This window comes from Staurois parvus, unplaced genomic scaffold, assembly GCF_062004578.1.
Source record: "Staurois parvus isolate SC_StPar_1 unplaced genomic scaffold, SC_StPar_1.0 ptg000151l, whole genome shotgun sequence".
Lineage (NCBI taxonomy): Eukaryota > Metazoa > Chordata > Amphibia > Anura > Ranidae > Staurois > Staurois parvus.
The window spans coordinates 9,195,689-9,212,271 of NW_028317947.1; the positions used below are offsets into that span (position 1 = coordinate 9,195,689).

The 16,583-nt window shown below is 36.4% G+C and overlaps 1 protein-coding gene and 8 non-coding genes across 9 annotated transcripts; 8 read left to right on the top strand and 1 right to left on the bottom strand.

Annotated features, from left to right (window-relative positions):
- The first annotated feature begins 593 nt into the window (after positions 1–593).
- On the top strand, positions 594–676 carry TRNAL-CAG (transfer RNA leucine (anticodon CAG)). The gene has a single exon. It is a non-coding gene; the product is annotated as a tRNA-Leu (tRNA).
- A 98-nt stretch (positions 677–774) lies between these two features.
- Positions 775–848, top strand: TRNAT-UGU (transfer RNA threonine (anticodon UGU)). The gene has a single exon. It is a non-coding gene; the product is annotated as a tRNA-Thr (tRNA).
- A 613-nt stretch (positions 849–1,461) lies between these two features.
- On the top strand, positions 1,462–1,544 carry TRNAL-CAG (transfer RNA leucine (anticodon CAG)). The gene has a single exon. It is a non-coding gene; the product is annotated as a tRNA-Leu (tRNA).
- Positions 1,545–2,328: 784 nt separating this feature from the next.
- TRNAL-CAG (transfer RNA leucine (anticodon CAG)) lies at positions 2,329–2,411 on the top strand. The gene has a single exon. It is a non-coding gene; the product is annotated as a tRNA-Leu (tRNA).
- A 99-nt stretch (positions 2,412–2,510) lies between these two features.
- TRNAT-UGU (transfer RNA threonine (anticodon UGU)) lies at positions 2,511–2,583 on the top strand. Its single transcript has one exon. It is a non-coding gene; the product is annotated as a tRNA-Thr (tRNA).
- Positions 2,584–3,263: 680 nt separating this feature from the next.
- TRNAL-CAG (transfer RNA leucine (anticodon CAG)) lies at positions 3,264–3,346 on the top strand. The gene has a single exon. It is a non-coding gene; the product is annotated as a tRNA-Leu (tRNA).
- Positions 3,347–3,445: 99 nt separating this feature from the next.
- Positions 3,446–3,518, top strand: TRNAT-UGU (transfer RNA threonine (anticodon UGU)). Its single transcript has one exon. It is a non-coding gene; the product is annotated as a tRNA-Thr (tRNA).
- Positions 3,519–4,131: 613 nt separating this feature from the next.
- On the top strand, positions 4,132–4,214 carry TRNAL-CAG (transfer RNA leucine (anticodon CAG)). Its single transcript has one exon. It is a non-coding gene; the product is annotated as a tRNA-Leu (tRNA).
- Positions 4,215–5,030: 816 nt separating this feature from the next.
- LOC149464339 (uncharacterized) lies at positions 5,031–16,176 on the bottom strand. The gene is made up of 2 exons (XM_089674698.1): positions 10,473–16,176; positions 5,031–6,686 (listed from the first exon to the last, which is right to left on the bottom strand). The coding sequence occupies exon 1, from the start codon at positions 16,174–16,176 to the stop codon at positions 12,736–12,738; it is 3,441 nt and encodes a 1,146-aa protein (XP_089530824.1). The 3' UTR covers positions 5,031–6,686; positions 10,473–12,735.
- Between the last annotated feature and the right edge of the window lie 407 nt (positions 16,177–16,583).

Sequence of the window (16,583 nt, forward strand, 5' to 3'; positions counted from 1 at the left end):
ATATGAAGGCCTCGAGATGATGAAATTTAATGGTTAGGACAACTTGAATTTCACCACATCTTGAAAGAGATAACATCTGCTACAAAGACTCGCTCTCTAATTCTGCATGGAAAGAAGAGTGCAATTCAAGCAAACAGATATCTTGCTAACTGCAAGACGCTCGCTATCCGCATGGAAAGAAAAGTGCAATTCAAGCAAAGAGAGATATCTTGCTAACTGCAAGACGCTCGCTATCCGCATGGAAAGAAAAGTGCAATTCAAGCAAAGAGAGATATCTTGCTAACTGCAAGACGCTGGATATCTGCGTATCATTGTATTAAGATACTACTTTTGCACTTTTAGCATGTGTCTTTGTATTTTTCTTCCAATGCTTTGTACATGAGGAAGGTAGCAAGAAAAAGGTGAAAAGGGTGAGGCTTGTTGTAGAGCATTTTCTCCATCATGTGACGTTCAACAGATTACTTTTGTTCCTTGAGCTCCAGGCGGAAGAGCGACATGAAGCCAAAACGTTGACACGTAGGCCTCCGCAGAGATAGCAGCACATTAGACTACATATGAGCCTCACGGGATCTTGCTGAAGCACCCCTCAACAGGTCAGGATGACCGAGCGGTCTAAGGCGCTGCGTTCAGGTCGCAGTCTCCACTGGAGGCGTGGGTTCGAATCCCACTACTGACAGCAGTTTCAGCTTTTCACAGCTTGCTCTTTAGGTTCTCTTGCTCCTTTAGCGCTCTAGCTCTAGTGCAAAAAAAATGCTGTCCAAAATTAGAAAAACAGGTCTCCATTGCTCAGGGGTTAGAGCACTGGTCTTGTAAACCAGGGGTCGCGAGTTCAAATCTCGCTGGGGCCTTTCTGCCGTTTTCAGGAACCGTAGCTCGCAAATTGGCATAATTAGATTTTTCCCCAAAAGGCCCAAGGTAACGGTTAGGTTATGACTATATGAAGGCCTCGAGATTATGAAATCTAAAGGTTAGGACAACTTGAATTTCCCCACATCTTGAAAGAGATAACATCTGCTACAAAGACTCGCTCTCTAATTCTGCATGGAAAGAAGAGTGCAATTCAAGCAAACAGATATCTTGCTAACTGCAAGACGCTCGCTATCCGCATGGAAAGAAAAGTGCAATTCAAGCAAAGAGAGATATCTTGCTAACTGCAAGACGCTGGATATCTGCGTGTCCTTGTATTAAGATACTACTTTTGCACTTTTAACATGTGTCTTTGTATTTTTCTTCCAATGCTTTGTACATGAGAAAGGTAGCAAGAAAAAGGTGCAAAGGGTGAGGCTTGTTGTAGAGCATTTTCTCCATCATGTGACGTTCAACAGATTTCTTTTGTTTTTTGAGCTCCAGGCGGAAGAGTGACATGAAGCCTAAACATTGACACGTATTCCTCCGCAGAGATAGCAGCACATTAGACTACATATGAGCATCACGGGATCTTGCTAAAGCGCTTCTCAACAGGTCAGGATGGCCGAGCGGTCTAAGACGCTGCGTTCAGGTCGCAGTCTCCACTGGAGGCGTGGGTTCGAATCCCACTTCTGACAGCAGTTTCAGCTTTTCACAGCTTGCTCTTTAGGTTCTCTTGCTCCTTTAGCGCTCTAGCTCTAGTGCAAAAAAAATGCTGTCCAACATTAGTAAAACAGGGCTCCATAGCTCAGGGGTTAGAGCACTGGTCTTGTAAACCAGGCGTCACAAGTTCAAATCTCGCTGGGGCCTTTCTTCCATTTTCGGGAACCGTAGCTCGCAAATTGGCATAATTAGATTTTCCCCCAAAAGGCCCAAGGTAACGTAAGGTTATGACTATATGAAGGCCTCGAGATGATGAAATTTAATGGTTAGGACAACTTGAATTTCACCACATCTTGAAAGAGATAACATCTGCTACAAACACTCGCTCTCTAATTCTGCATGGAAAGAAGAGTGCAATTCAAGCAAACAGATATCTTGCTAACTGCAAGACGCTCGCTATCCGCATGGAAAGAAAAGTGCAATTCAAGCAAAGAGAGATATCTTGCTAACTGCAAGACGCTGCCTATCTGCGTGTCCTTGTATTAGGAAACTACTTTTGCACTTTTAACATGTGTCTTTGTATTTTTCTTCCAATGCTTTGTACATGAGGAAGGTAGCAAGAAAAAGGTGAAAAGGGTGAGGCTTGTTGTAGAGCATTTTCTCCATCATGTGACGTTCAACAGATTACTTTTGTTCCTTGAGCTCCAGGCGGAAGAGCGACATGAAGCCAAAACGTTGACACGTAGGCCTCCGCAGAGATAGCAGCACATTAGACTACATATGAGCCTCACGGGATCTTGCTGAAGCACTCCTCAACAGGTCAGGATGACCGAGCGGTCTAAGGCGCTGCGTTCAGGTCGCAGTCTCCACTGGAGGCGTGGGTTCGAATCCCACTACTGACAGCAGTTTAAGCTTTTCACAGCTTGCTCTTTAGGTTCTCTTGCTCCTTTAGCGCTCTAGCTCTAGTGCAAAAAAAATGCTGTCCAAAATTAGAAAAACAGGGCTCCATAGCTCAGGGGTTAGAGCACTGGTCTTGTCAACCAGGGGTCGCGAGTTCAAATCTCGCTGGGGCCTTTCTGCCGTTTTCAGGAACCGTAGCTCGCAAATTGGCATAATTAGATTTTTCCCCAAAAGGCCCAAGGTAACGGTTAGGTTATGACTATATGAAGGCCTCGAGATGATAAAATCTAAAGGTTAGGACAACTTGAATTTCACCACATCTTGAAAGAGATAACATCTGCTACAAAGACTCGCTCTCTAATTCTGCATGGAAAGTAGAGTGCAATTCAAGCAAACAGATATCTTGCTAACTGCAAGACGCTCGCTATCCGCATGGAAAGAAAAGTGCAATTCAAGCAAAGAGAGATATCTTGCTAACTGCAAGACGCTCGCTATCCGCATGGAAAGAAAAGTGCAATTCAAGCAAAGAGAGATATCTTGCTAACTGCAAGACGCTGGATATCTGCGTATCCTTGTATTAAGATACTACTTTTGCACTTTTAACATGTGTCTTTGTATTTTTCTTCCAATGCTTTGTACATGAGGAAGGTAGCAAGAAAAAGGTGAAAAGGGTGAGGCTTGTTGTAGAGCATTTTCTCCATCATGTGACGTTCAACAGATTTCTTTTGTTCCTTGAGCTCCAGGCGGAAGAGTGACATGAAGCCTAAACGTTGACACGTAGGCCTCCGCAGAGATAGCAGCACATTAGACTACATATGAGCCTCACGGGATCTTGCTGAAGCACTCCTCAACAGGTAAGGATGACCGAGCGGTCTAAGGCGCTGCGTTCAGGTTGCAGTCTCCACTGGAGGCGTGGGTTCGAATCCCACTTCTGACAGCAGTTTCAGCTTTTCACAGCTTGCTCTTTAGGTTCTCTTGCTCCTTTAGCGCTCTAGCTCTAGTGCAAAAAAAATGCTGTCCAACATTAGAAAAATAGGGCTCCATAGCTCAGGGGTTAGAGCACTGGTCTTGTAAACCAGGGGTCGCGAGTTCAAATCTCGCTGGTGCCTTTTTGCCGTTTTCAGGAACCGTAGCTCGCAAATTGGCATAATTAGATTTTTCCCCAAAAGGCCCAAGGTAACGGTTAGGTTATGACTATATGAAGGCCTCGAGATTATGAAATCTAAAGGTTAGGACAACTTGAATTTCCCCACATCTTGAAAGAGATAACATCTGCTACAAAGACTCGCTCTCTAATTCTGCATGGAAAGAAGAGTGCAATTCAAGCAAACAGATATCTTGCTAACTGCAAGACGCTCGCTATCCGCATGGAAAGAAAAGTGCAATTCAAGCAAAGAGAGATATCTTGCTAACTGCAAGACGCTGGCTATCTGCGTGTCCTTGTATTAGGATACTACTTTTGCACTTTTAACATGTGTCTTTGTATTTTTCTTCCAATGCTTTGTACATGAGGAAGGTAGCAAGAAAAAGGTGAAAAGGGTGAGGCTTGTTATAGAGCATTTTCTCCATCATGTGACGTTCAACAGATTACTTTTGTTCCTTGAGCTCCAGGCGGAAGAGCGATATGAAGCCAAAACGTTGAGACGTTGGCCTCCGCAGAGATAGCAGCACATTAGACTACATATGAGCCTCATGGGATCTTGCTGAAGCACTCCTCAACAGGTCAGGATGACCGAGCTGTCTAAGGCGCTGCGTTCAGGTCGCAGTCTCCACTGGAGGCGTGGGTTCGAATCCCACTTCTGACAGCAGTTTCAGCTTTTCACAGCTTGCTCTTTAGGTTCTCATGCTCCTTTAGCGCTCTAGCTCTAGTGCAAAAAAAATGCTGTCCAAAATTAGAAAAACAGGGCTCCATAGCTCAGGGGTTAGAGCACTGGTCTTGTAAACCAGGGGTCGCAAGTTCAAATCTCACTGGGTCCTTTCTGCCGTTTTCGGGAACCGTAGCTCGCAAATTGGCATAATTAGAATTTTCCCCAAAAGGCCCAAGGTAACGGTTAGGTTATGACAATATGAAGGCCTCGAGATTATGAAATCTAAAGGTTAGGACAACTTGAATTTCCCCACATCTTGAAAGAGATAACATCTGCTACAAAGACTTGCTCTCTAATTCTGCATGGAAAGAAGAGTGCAATTCAAGCAAACAGATATATTGCTAACTGCAAGACGCTCGCTATCCGCATGGAAAGAAAAGTGCAATTCAAGCAAAGAGAGATATCTTGCTAACTGCAAGACGCTGGCTATCTGCGTATCCTTGTATTAAGATACTACTTTTGCACTTTTAACATGTGTCTTTGTATTTTTCTTCCAATGCTTTGTACATGAGGAAGGTAGCAAGAAAAAGGTGAAAAGGGTGAGGCTTGTTGTAGAGCATTTTCTCCATCATATGACGTTCAACAGATTACTTTTGTTCCTTGAGCTCCAGGCGGAAGAGCGACATGAAGCCAAAACGTTGACACGTAGGCCTCCGCAGAGATAGCAGCACATTAGACTATGTTGGATTTTTAGACACATATAATACTTCTTCTAGTGTCTTGAGGCGATTATGAATGAAAGAGCCATTGAAATAAAAAATGAAGTGTGATTTTATTCTATCACACAATGGTGTCAAATAACAATGTAAAGCGTATTATGAACAGTTCCATGTAGATAAAACTATTGTAAAAATGACAACTACTAGGTTTAAAACAAAGTCACCATTATCTGTCATGGCTGTCCTGGCCATGTGCGATGCTCCATGTCCTTGTCCTTAATGCTGTCCTTCTAGACTTTGTAAAGAAGCCGGAAGTAGATGGAGATGATGATCTGGTCTTGCAGCACCTGTTCCAACATCTCAGACGTGTGTATGCTAGAGTGTCATATTAGTGTGTGAGTGAGTGTGTGTTCCCCTGTCTCTGTGTCTCATGCACTTTTAAGAGGCAAATGTACGTCATACTTTGTGATCTTAATACCTTCTATGGAAAGTATTACTGCTTAGCAAAGCCAATTCATAAAAGGGAAAGATGCTATACATATGATGTTTGATGGACAGGAACATATGTATGCTGATGTACCAATGATGTAACCCTCAGCTATATATAAAGAATAATTATAGCTTAAGAACATATCAATGTATAATCACTAAACTATATATGTATCAATGTTAGAAACGTATACTAAATACACACAGATTATTATTAAAATACGTACTGTAATAGTAAATCACTTCTAATAACCTTGACATAACTACCAAATACTTTTAACCAACTATCTCTAAATATAGTCTACTCAACTTTCAACTGGTATATACTATTTCAGCTTAACTTGTATATCTTTTGGTCTCAGCTATAATTGAAGAATAGTAAATACTACCATTTGTCACAGACCACTTACATATATTAATATTAATTATGACTAATCATAAAAACCAAATATTTTGCAAGCTTGCCATCAATATAAATGCCGAATCATAATTTAGATTTAACATTTCCCCCTTATTATGATTAGTCTAAAATTAATGCCAAATCAATGCACACTTCATTCATGTCCCATACACACCGTCTTATACCAAATGATCGTATATATTCTTCATAACTGGACCAATCAAAATAACTTTCCTTCAAAACTCTATACTTAATCTTTAGTTTCTCTTCCTAAAAATTCTTAATCATAATGTTAATTGATATATGATAATAGTAATAATAATAATAATAAAAATAAAAATAATAATTAATGTATTATATTTCCATATTTGTATAATATTTTAAGGTTCCGGAAATATACTTTCCATTCTAAAATGTGTCATCCGTTTATATTGCTCCTATAAGAGTAATATGTTTCTTGTATCTTTTAACAAAAGATATTCTAATAACTGGAATAACTCTATGAAGTTTTAACCAAAAAATATTCCGTATATGAATATGTAAAAAATAAAAAATAATAATAATAATAATATCCCAATATGGATGTAAGTATCGGAATAAAAGGATCATTACAATGTATATGTGACCTATAACAATATTTTCAATAATAAATTGTTTTCATGCAATGTCTATAAAATATCTTCGTTAAGTTCTGTAAAGTAGAAACATCTTTGTTGAACGCAATAAATCAGTCACAAGTGTGAAGTATTAAGCTCTTGTTCAATCTTCTTCCATATGAAGAACTCTTCTTTAACGTTCAAATTCCTTCACGTTGGCTTGTAGGAGATTGTTACGCTTCATATTTGATTTTAGATGTCATTTCTGTAAAGAAATGCAGTATCATTACTTTGGCACAAACATTGCATTATTCTTGCACCTATTTCAACAAATATGAAAGATTATGGAACAATCAGTGTATGAGTTTGAAACACATATTGTGAAGTATCATTACTTCCTATTTCCTTTTACAGAAAACTTCTATATATCAATCAAAATACTGTCCTAATCCTGTCTGAAATTACCTAAACTAGAATACAAAAGTAGTGTGTTATTTAGGTATGACAGGACGCAATATTTCATCATAGGTCATGACCGCAAAACCCTGTTTTATTAAACAAAGAAAGGTTTTGTATCACCCCAGAGATGACAAAGGTTTATGCCTTTGTTCTCATCCCTATAACTTTAGAAATATGCGTAACTGTTTTCTGTGCTGATGTCATTACTCTAGTGTTAGAGTGTTCTTCATTACTGCATGTGTTGCTGTGAATGTGAGGTAGAGACTTGTCTGATGCAGCTGTACCTATCACAATGTGTTTGGCTAACAGTGCTCTTATCCACTGAGGATACTTTTCACGGCATTCTCTGAATGTATCTTCCTCAAGAATTCTTCTTAGTGAACTGTCAGGAGACTGTAATATGATACTATGTGACTTTACTGTGCTTTGTGAAGCTTTGATTGCATAAAAGAAACTCAACAGTTGTTGTGCCTCTGATGTAAAAGTTCTTTCCAATAGTGATACATTTCTGGAGAAGTAACTAATTAGTCTCTCATTACCTTCTTTTAATTGAGACAAAGTTACTGAAATTGCATTATCAGATACATGAGTTTTCACAACAAAAGGAGCATTGGAACAAACCTCAATAGTACTTAATGCTGGCGCATTCTGCAAATCCTTTTTCAACACTTTTAAAGCATTATTCTCATTTGGACTCCATTGGTCAACTAAGTTATTTTTACTCTTCAAAAGATGATATAATGGCTTAACTTTCTCTGCGAAACCATGTATAAACTCTTTGCAATGATTTATGTTTTTCAAAAATTGTTGCAATGCTTTATGTGTTGTAGGAACTGGAATGGCAGTGATAGCTCTGACTGTTTCCTGCAATAATTGTCTCTTTCCTTGACTGATCTGCATGTGAAAGCATTTCACCTGACTTTTCATCAGTTGAATCCTTTCTGGGTTTAATTTAAGACCTGCATCCTGTAACAACATAAATAGCTCAGACAAAAGAGTAATATGTTCGTTAACATTCTGCGTACTTAGCATAATTGTATTTACATGCTGAAAAATACATTCTGGCCTTGAAAATTGTGATAGAATTTTTTCTATGGACTCATGGACTACACCATCACTGATGTCTAAACCAGCTACTAATCGAGTGAATGCATAGGTCTCTTTCTGAAACTTAAAAGCTAACTTGTATTGACAACTTTTAGCTAAGGGGATTGAAAAATGACTGTTATCGATTTCCAAAACAGAAAACACTTTGGATTCGGCCTTTAAATGTAACTTGATATTAGAATGATCAGGAACAACTGCTTTGTTATTAGTGATATGTTTATTCAGTGTCCTGAAATCAACTGACAAAGAATATGAATTGTCAGCATTTTTGATAGGCCAAATACAGTTATTTACCACTGATTGTGTTTTCTTTAAAATCCCAAGTTGTATAAACTCTTGAATAATGGCAGAAAGTGGTCCTATTGATTCTTGTGGTAACTCATACTGATTTAGGGGTATAGGGTCTTTTCCCTCAATATTCAATTCTGTATCTTTCAATGTTCCTATGTCATTTTTAAATTTTGACCACAAACTTGGAAAACGTTGTACCAATTCTTGTAAAGCATAATTACCATCAATATCAGGCCATTTTTGTGCTGTAGACATTTTAGAGTTGAAACCAACATCACTGTATATAGAAGGATCCATTAACATTGATTTGGGCCTAGATGGATTCTTCCAAATAACTTTAGTCGGAATATCAATAATCCACTTTTGCTTATTGATAAAATCAATGCCAAGAATATTCTCGGTGGCATTACTATACCAAATATCAATGTTAGTTTTCACTAGCCCAGGTACTTCAAATGTTACATTAGGCACCTGTCTAGCAGTGGAATGACCTGTATTATTAAAACCTTTTATTTTACACATGGGTGAATTTGGTTTCACAGGTACGTTTTCTCTGGTCAGATTAATCTCAGATCCGCTGTCAATTAGGAATCTGATCTTTTTACCATTTAGTAATCCGTCTATAAAAGGCCTTCCATTGTCATCCAATACAATTGGAGCGACAAATTCTAACGATATCGGGGATGAATGTGGACGTGATTCTATTTTTGGAACTGGTAATAAACCATTTCTGTCAGTGACAGCCCTTCTCACCCTGTTGTCAGAACAGTTGTTTCTAGTCAAAGTGTGAATTTGTTTAACTGATGAGGCATAAGGCAATTCAGTTAAATTTTTATCATTACACAACACAGCAGGTTGTACAAAAGCTGCTTTTTCACTTTTTATTTCCAGTTTCTTTATTTGTGAGTTCAGTTTAAACTTCCAACAATGGCGTCTGATATGACCTTGTTTATGACAGTGAAAACATGTGGTATCCTCATTATGACTCGCTTGCTTGCATCTGTCGTTGTCATTCTTACTGGGACCTGTAGTTCCTGGCATAACTGTAATCTGACTGTTTTTGTCACTTTGAAGCGCAGCCACCTCATAAGTGATATTGCTATTTTTCAATTTTCTTCGAATTTTGTCAATGAAACTTACTATATCATTCAAATTTTGTTTTTCCTCTGCTATGACAATGGTTACTGGGTCTAAATACGTGAATTTCTTTACAAAAGCTTTGATCATAGCTGAGTCTTTCTCATTTTCTACTCCAAATATAATTTTATATGCTTTGGAAAACTTAATTTTAAATTCAAAAGGGTCTTCGTCAGCAGTAGTCTGCAGTAAGTCGAGCATTTCTACAGAAGGTACGTCTTCACCTGTTGAACATAACAGCAATTGTCGCAGTCTGTCTGTCGCGTCATTATGTTTTTTCTGATCTTTATCGTTAACAACAGAATTTTTAATTCGAGACATAAATTTAATTGGGAGCCACATCGGAAACAAATAATTTATGTCATGATCTGAAATCTGATGGCATTTGACATGCATTTCATATACTTCCATGTTGCTATAGATATCTTTATCTGGATCATAAGCAGGAATGTCTTTTAAAACTTTCATTAATTGATTATGTATTTGCAACTTAAGTTTTGCAGTTTTACATAACAATTCTTTATGTTTAATTTGTGTTTCGTCATCAGAGTCAATATCCGAACTTTCAGAGAAATCGGACAGACGTGGCTCTGATTTTGAATCACTCTGTTTGTCATCTGTGTTAATCATGGCAACCTGTTTACTGTCATTCTGCAGTCTTAACAAAAGATTTGTCTTAGAGTCAATTTGTTTCTCAAGATTTTCTACGTAAGTACAGAAAATGTCACAGTTTGGGCAACTAGGAGCATCTTGAGACAAATTTTCATGCTGTACAGTGCTACATTCTGTCTGTTTTAATGTACAAGCTTTTTTAACAGGTAAATCAACATTCAAAATCATTTTGTTGAATATTCTTACTAAATTTAAGATGTTAGATATCTTTTTACGTTGTCTGTGCACAGTAAATCTAGATTTATCTATCTGAATATTGGCCTGTAAACATTCATTATACATATAGTGCCATAGCTGACTGTCTTCAGGATATAAAGAAACATCCTTAAATTCTAACTTGCTTTCATTTACTAAGTCATCAATAAATTCCATAATTGTTACTCACCGTAATCAGAAGATTTTCTCGTTTGACCCGGCTCAATCACTGGAATTCTCGTCCAAGTCTGTATAATCGCCTGTTCTGCTAGGTACTTTTCACCGTGTTTTCCCAGGACTTGACAATCACAGAATTGTGCGTAGTTTTCCCCCTTAACAAGGTATGGGAAAAACCGTAGAAAAAACGTTCGGCGGTGGCTGGCTCACCAAAATGTTGGATTTTTAGACACATATAATACTTCTTCTAGTGTCTTGAGGCGATTATGAATGAAAGAGCCATTGAAATAAAAAATGAAGTGTGATTTTATTCTATCACACAATGGTGTCAAATAACAATGTAAAGCGTATTATGAACAGTTCCATGTAGATAAAACTATTGTAAAAATGACAACTACTAGGTTTAAAACAAAGTCACCATTATCTGTCATGGCTGTCCTGGCCATGTGCGATGCTCCATGTCCTTGTCCTTAATGCTGTCCTTCTAGACTTTGTAAAGAAGCCGGAAGTAGATGGAGATGATGATCTGGTCTTGCAGCACCTGTTCCAACATCTCAGACGTGTGTATGCTAGAGTGTCATATTAGTGTGTGAGTGAGTGTGTGTTCCCCTGTCTCTGTGTCTCATGCACTTTTAAGAGGCAAATGTACGTCATACTTTGTGATCTTAATACCTTCTATGGAAAGTATTACTGCTTAGCAAAGCCAATTCATAAAAGGGAAAGATGCTATACATATGATGTTTGATGGACAGGAACATATGTATGCTGATGTACCAATGATGTAACCCTCAGCTATATATAAAGAATAATTATAGCTTAAGAACATATCAATGTATAATCACTAAACTATATATGTATCAATGTTAGAAACGTATACTAAATACACACAGATTATTATTAAAATACGTACTGTAATAGTAAATCACTTCTAATAACCTTGACATAACTACCAAATACTTTTAACCAACTATCTCTAAATATAGTCTACTCAACTTTCAACTGGTATATACTATTTCAGCTTAACTTGTATATCTTTTGGTCTCAGCTATAATTGAAGAATAGTAAATACTACCATTTGTCACAGACCACTTACATATATTAATATTAATTATGACTAATCATAAAAACCAAATATTTTGCAAGCTTGCCATCAATATAAATGCCGAATCATAATTTAGATTTAACATTTCCCCCTTATTATGATTAGTCTAAAATTAATGCCAAATCAATGCACACTTCATTCATGTCCCATACACACCGTCTTATACCAAATGATCGTATATATTCTTCATAACTGGACCAATCAAAATAACTTTCCTTCAAAACTCTATACTTAATCTTTAGTTTCTCTTCCTAAAAATTCTTAATCATAATGTTAATTGATATATGATAATAGTAATAATAATAATAATAAAAATAAAAATAATAATTAATGTATTATATTTCCATATTTGTATAATATTTTAAGGTTCCGGAAATATACTTTCCATTCTAAAATGTGTCATCCGTTTATATTGCTCCTATAAGAGTAATATGTTTCTTGTATCTTTTAACAAAAGATATTCTAATAACTGGAATAACTCTATGAAGTTTTAACCAAAAAATATTCCGTATATGAATATGTAAAAAATAAAAAATAATAATAATAATAATATCCCAATATGGATGTAAGTATCGGAATAAAAGGATCATTACAATGTATATGTGACCTATAACAATATTTTCAATAATAAATTGTTTTCATGCAATGTCTATAAAATATCTTCGTTAAGTTCTGTAAAGTAGAAACATCTTTGTTGAACGCAATAAATCAGTCACAAGTGTGAAGTATTAAGCTCTTGTTCAATCTTCTTCCATATGAAGAACTCTTCTTTAACGTTCAAATTCCTTCACGTTGGCTTGTAGGAGATTGTTACGCTTCATATTTGATTTTAGATGTCATTTCTGTAAAGAAATGCAGTATCATTACTTTGGCACAAACATTGCATTATTCTTGCACCTATTTCAACAAATATGAAAGATTATGGAACAATCAGTGTATGAGTTTGAAACACATATTGTGAAGTATCATTACTTCCTATTTCCTTTTACAGAAAACTTCTATATATCAATCAAAATACTGTCCTAATCCTGTCTGAAATTACCTAAACTAGAATACAAAAGTAGTGTGTTATTTAGGTATGACAGGACGCAATATTTCATCATAGGTCATGACCGCAAAACCCTGTTTTATTAAACAAAGAAAGGTTTTGTATCACCCCAGAGATGACAAAGGTTTATGCCTTTGTTCTCATCCCTATAACTTTAGAAATATGCGTAACTGTTTTCTGTGCTGATGTCATTACTCTAGTGTTAGAGTGTTCTTCATTACTGCATGTGTTGCTGTGAATGTGAGGTAGAGACTTGTCTGATGCAGCTGTACCTATCACAATGTGTTTGGCTAACAGTGCTCTTATCCACTGAGGATACTTTTCACGGCATTCTCTGAATGTATCTTCCTCAAGAATTCTTCTTAGTGAACTGTCAGGAGACTGTAATATGATACTATGTGACTTTACTGTGCTTTGTGAAGCTTTGATTGCATAAAAGAAACTCAACAGTTGTTGTGCCTCTGATGTAAAAGTTCTTTCCAATAGTGATACATTTCTGGAGAAGTAACTAATTAGTCTCTCATTACCTTCTTTTAATTGAGACAAAGTTACTGAAATTGCATTATCAGATACATGAGTTTTCACAACAAAAGGAGCATTGGAACAAACCTCAATAGTACTTAATGCTGGCGCATTCTGCAAATCCTTTTTCAACACTTTTAAAGCATTATTCTCATTTGGACTCCATTGGTCAACTAAGTTATTTTTACTCTTCAAAAGATGATATAATGGCTTAACTTTCTCTGCGAAACCATGTATAAACTCTTTGCAATGATTTATGTTTTTCAAAAATTGTTGCAATGCTTTATGTGTTGTAGGAACTGGAATGGCAGTGATAGCTCTGACTGTTTCCTGCAATAATTGTCTCTTTCCTTGACTGATCTGCATGTGAAAGCATTTCACCTGACTTTTCATCAGTTGAATCCTTTCTGGGTTTAATTTAAGACCTGCATCCTGTAACAACATAAATAGCTCAGACAAAAGAGTAATATGTTCGTTAACATTCTGCGTACTTAGCATAATTGTATTTACATGCTGAAAAATACATTCTGGCCTTGAAAATTGTGATAGAATTTTTTCTATGGACTCATGGACTACACCATCACTGATGTCTAAACCAGCTACTAATCGAGTGAATGCATAGGTCTCTTTCTGAAACTTAAAAGCTAACTTGTATTGACAACTTTTAGCTAAGGGGATTGAAAAATGACTGTTATCGATTTCCAAAACAGAAAACACTTTGGATTCGGCCTTTAAATGTAACTTGATATTAGAATGATCAGGAACAACTGCTTTGTTATTAGTGATATGTTTATTCAGTGTCCTGAAATCAACTGACAAAGAATATGAATTGTCAGCATTTTTGATAGGCCAAATACAGTTATTTACCACTGATTGTGTTTTCTTTAAAATCCCAAGTTGTATAAACTCTTGAATAATGGCAGAAAGTGGTCCTATTGATTCTTGTGGTAACTCATACTGATTTAGGGGTATAGGGTCTTTTCCCTCAATATTCAATTCTGTATCTTTCAATGTTCCTATGTCATTTTTAAATTTTGACCACAAACTTGGAAAACGTTGTACCAATTCTTGTAAAGCATAATTACCATCAATATCAGGCCATTTTTGTGCTGTAGACATTTTAGAGTTGAAACCAACATCACTGTATATAGAAGGATCCATTAACATTGATTTGGGCCTAGATGGATTCTTCCAAATAACTTTAGTCGGAATATCAATAATCCACTTTTGCTTATTGATAAAATCAATGCCAAGAATATTCTCGGTGGCATTACTATACCAAATATCAATGTTAGTTTTCACTAGCCCAGGTACTTCAAATGTTACATTAGGCACCTGTCTAGCAGTGGAATGACCTGTATTATTAAAACCTTTTATTTTACACATGGGTGAATTTGGTTTCACAGGTACGTTTTCTCTGGTCAGATTAATCTCAGATCCGCTGTCAATTAGGAATCTGATCTTTTTACCATTTAGTAATCCGTCTATAAAAGGCCTTCCATTGTCATCCAATACAATTGGAGCGACAAATTCTAACGATATCGGGGATGAATGTGGACGTGATTCTATTTTTGGAACTGGTAATAAACCATTTCTGTCAGTGACAGCCCTTCTCACCCTGTTGTCAGAACAGTTGTTTCTAGTCAAAGTGTGAATTTGTTTAACTGATGAGGCATAAGGCAATTCAGTTAAATTTTTATCATTACACAACACAGCAGGTTGTACAAAAGCTGCTTTTTCACTTTTTATTTCCAGTTTCTTTATTTGTGAGTTCAGTTTAAACTTCCAACAATGGCGTCTGATATGACCTTGTTTATGACAGTGAAAACATGTGGTATCCTCATTATGACTCGCTTGCTTGCATCTGTCGTTGTCATTCTTACTGGGACCTGTAGTTCCTGGCATAACTGTAATCTGACTGTTTTTGTCACTTTGAAGCGCAGCCACCTCATAAGTGATATTGCTATTTTTCAATTTTCTTCGAATTTTGTCAATGAAACTTACTATATCATTCAAATTTTGTTTTTCCTCTGCTATGACAATGGTTACTGGGTCTAAATACGTGAATTTCTTTACAAAAGCTTTGATCATAGCTGAGTCTTTCTCATTTTCTACTCCAAATATAATTTTATATGCTTTGGAAAACTTAATTTTAAATTCAAAAGGGTCTTCGTCAGCAGTAGTCTGCAGTAAGTCGAGCATTTCTACAGAAGGTACGTCTTCACCTGTTGAACATAACAGCAATTGTCGCAGTCTGTCTGTCGCGTCATTATGTTTTTTCTGATCTTTATCGTTAACAACAGAATTTTTAATTCGAGACATAAATTTAATTGGGAGCCACATCGGAAACAAATAATTTATGTCATGATCTGAAATCTGATGGCATTTGACATGCATTTCATATACTTCCATGTTGCTATAGATATCTTTATCTGGATCATAAGCAGGAATGTCTTTTAAAACTTTCATTAATTGATTATGTATTTGCAACTTAAGTTTTGCAGTTTTAAATAACAATTCTTTATGTTTAATTTGTGTTTCGTCATCAGAGTCAATATCCGAACTTTCAGAGAAATCGGACAGACGTGGCTCTGATTTTGAATCACTCTGTTTGTCATCTGTGTTAATCATGGCAACCTGTTTACTGTCATTCTGCAGTCTTAACAAAAGATTTGTCTTAGAGTCAATTTGTTTCTCAAGATTTTCTACGTAAGTACAGAAAATGTCACAGTTTGGGCAACTAGGAGCATCTTGAGACAAATTTTCATGCTGTACAGTGCTACATTCTGTCTGTTTTAATGTACAAGCTTTTTTAACAGGTAAATCAACATTCAAAATCATTTTGTTGAATATTCTTACTAAATTTAAGATGTTAGATATCTTTTTACGTTGTCTGTGCACAGTAAATCTAGATTTATCTATCTGAATATTGGCCTGTAAACATTCATTATACATATAGTGCCATAGCTGACTGTCTTCAGGATATAAAGAAACATCCTTAAATTCTAACTTGCTTTCATTTACTAAGTCATCAATAAATTCCATAATTGTTACTCACCGTAATCAGAAGATTTTCTCGTTTGACCCGGCTCAATCACTGGAATTCTCGTCCAAGTCTGTATAATCGCCTGTTCTGCTAGGTACTTTTCACCGTGTTTTCCCAGGACTTGACAATCACAGAATTGTGCGTAGTTTTCCCCCTTAACAAGGTATGGGAAAAACCGTAGAAAAAACGTTCGGCGGTGGCTGGCTCACCAAAATGTTGGATTTTTAGACACATATAATACTTCTTCTAGTGTCTTGAGGCGATTATGAATGAAAGAGCCATTGAAATAAAAAATGAAGTGTGATTTTATTCTATCACACAATGGTGTCAAATAACAATGTAAAGCGTATTATGAACAGTTCCATGTAGATAAAACTATTGTAAAAATGACAACTACTAGGTTTAA

What these genes read in the sequence shown, in the direction of transcription:
- LOC149464339 (XM_089674698.1), bottom strand. Translation starts at nt 16,176, where the DNA reads ATGGAATTTATTGATGACTTAGTAAATGAAAGCAAGTTAGAATTTAAG.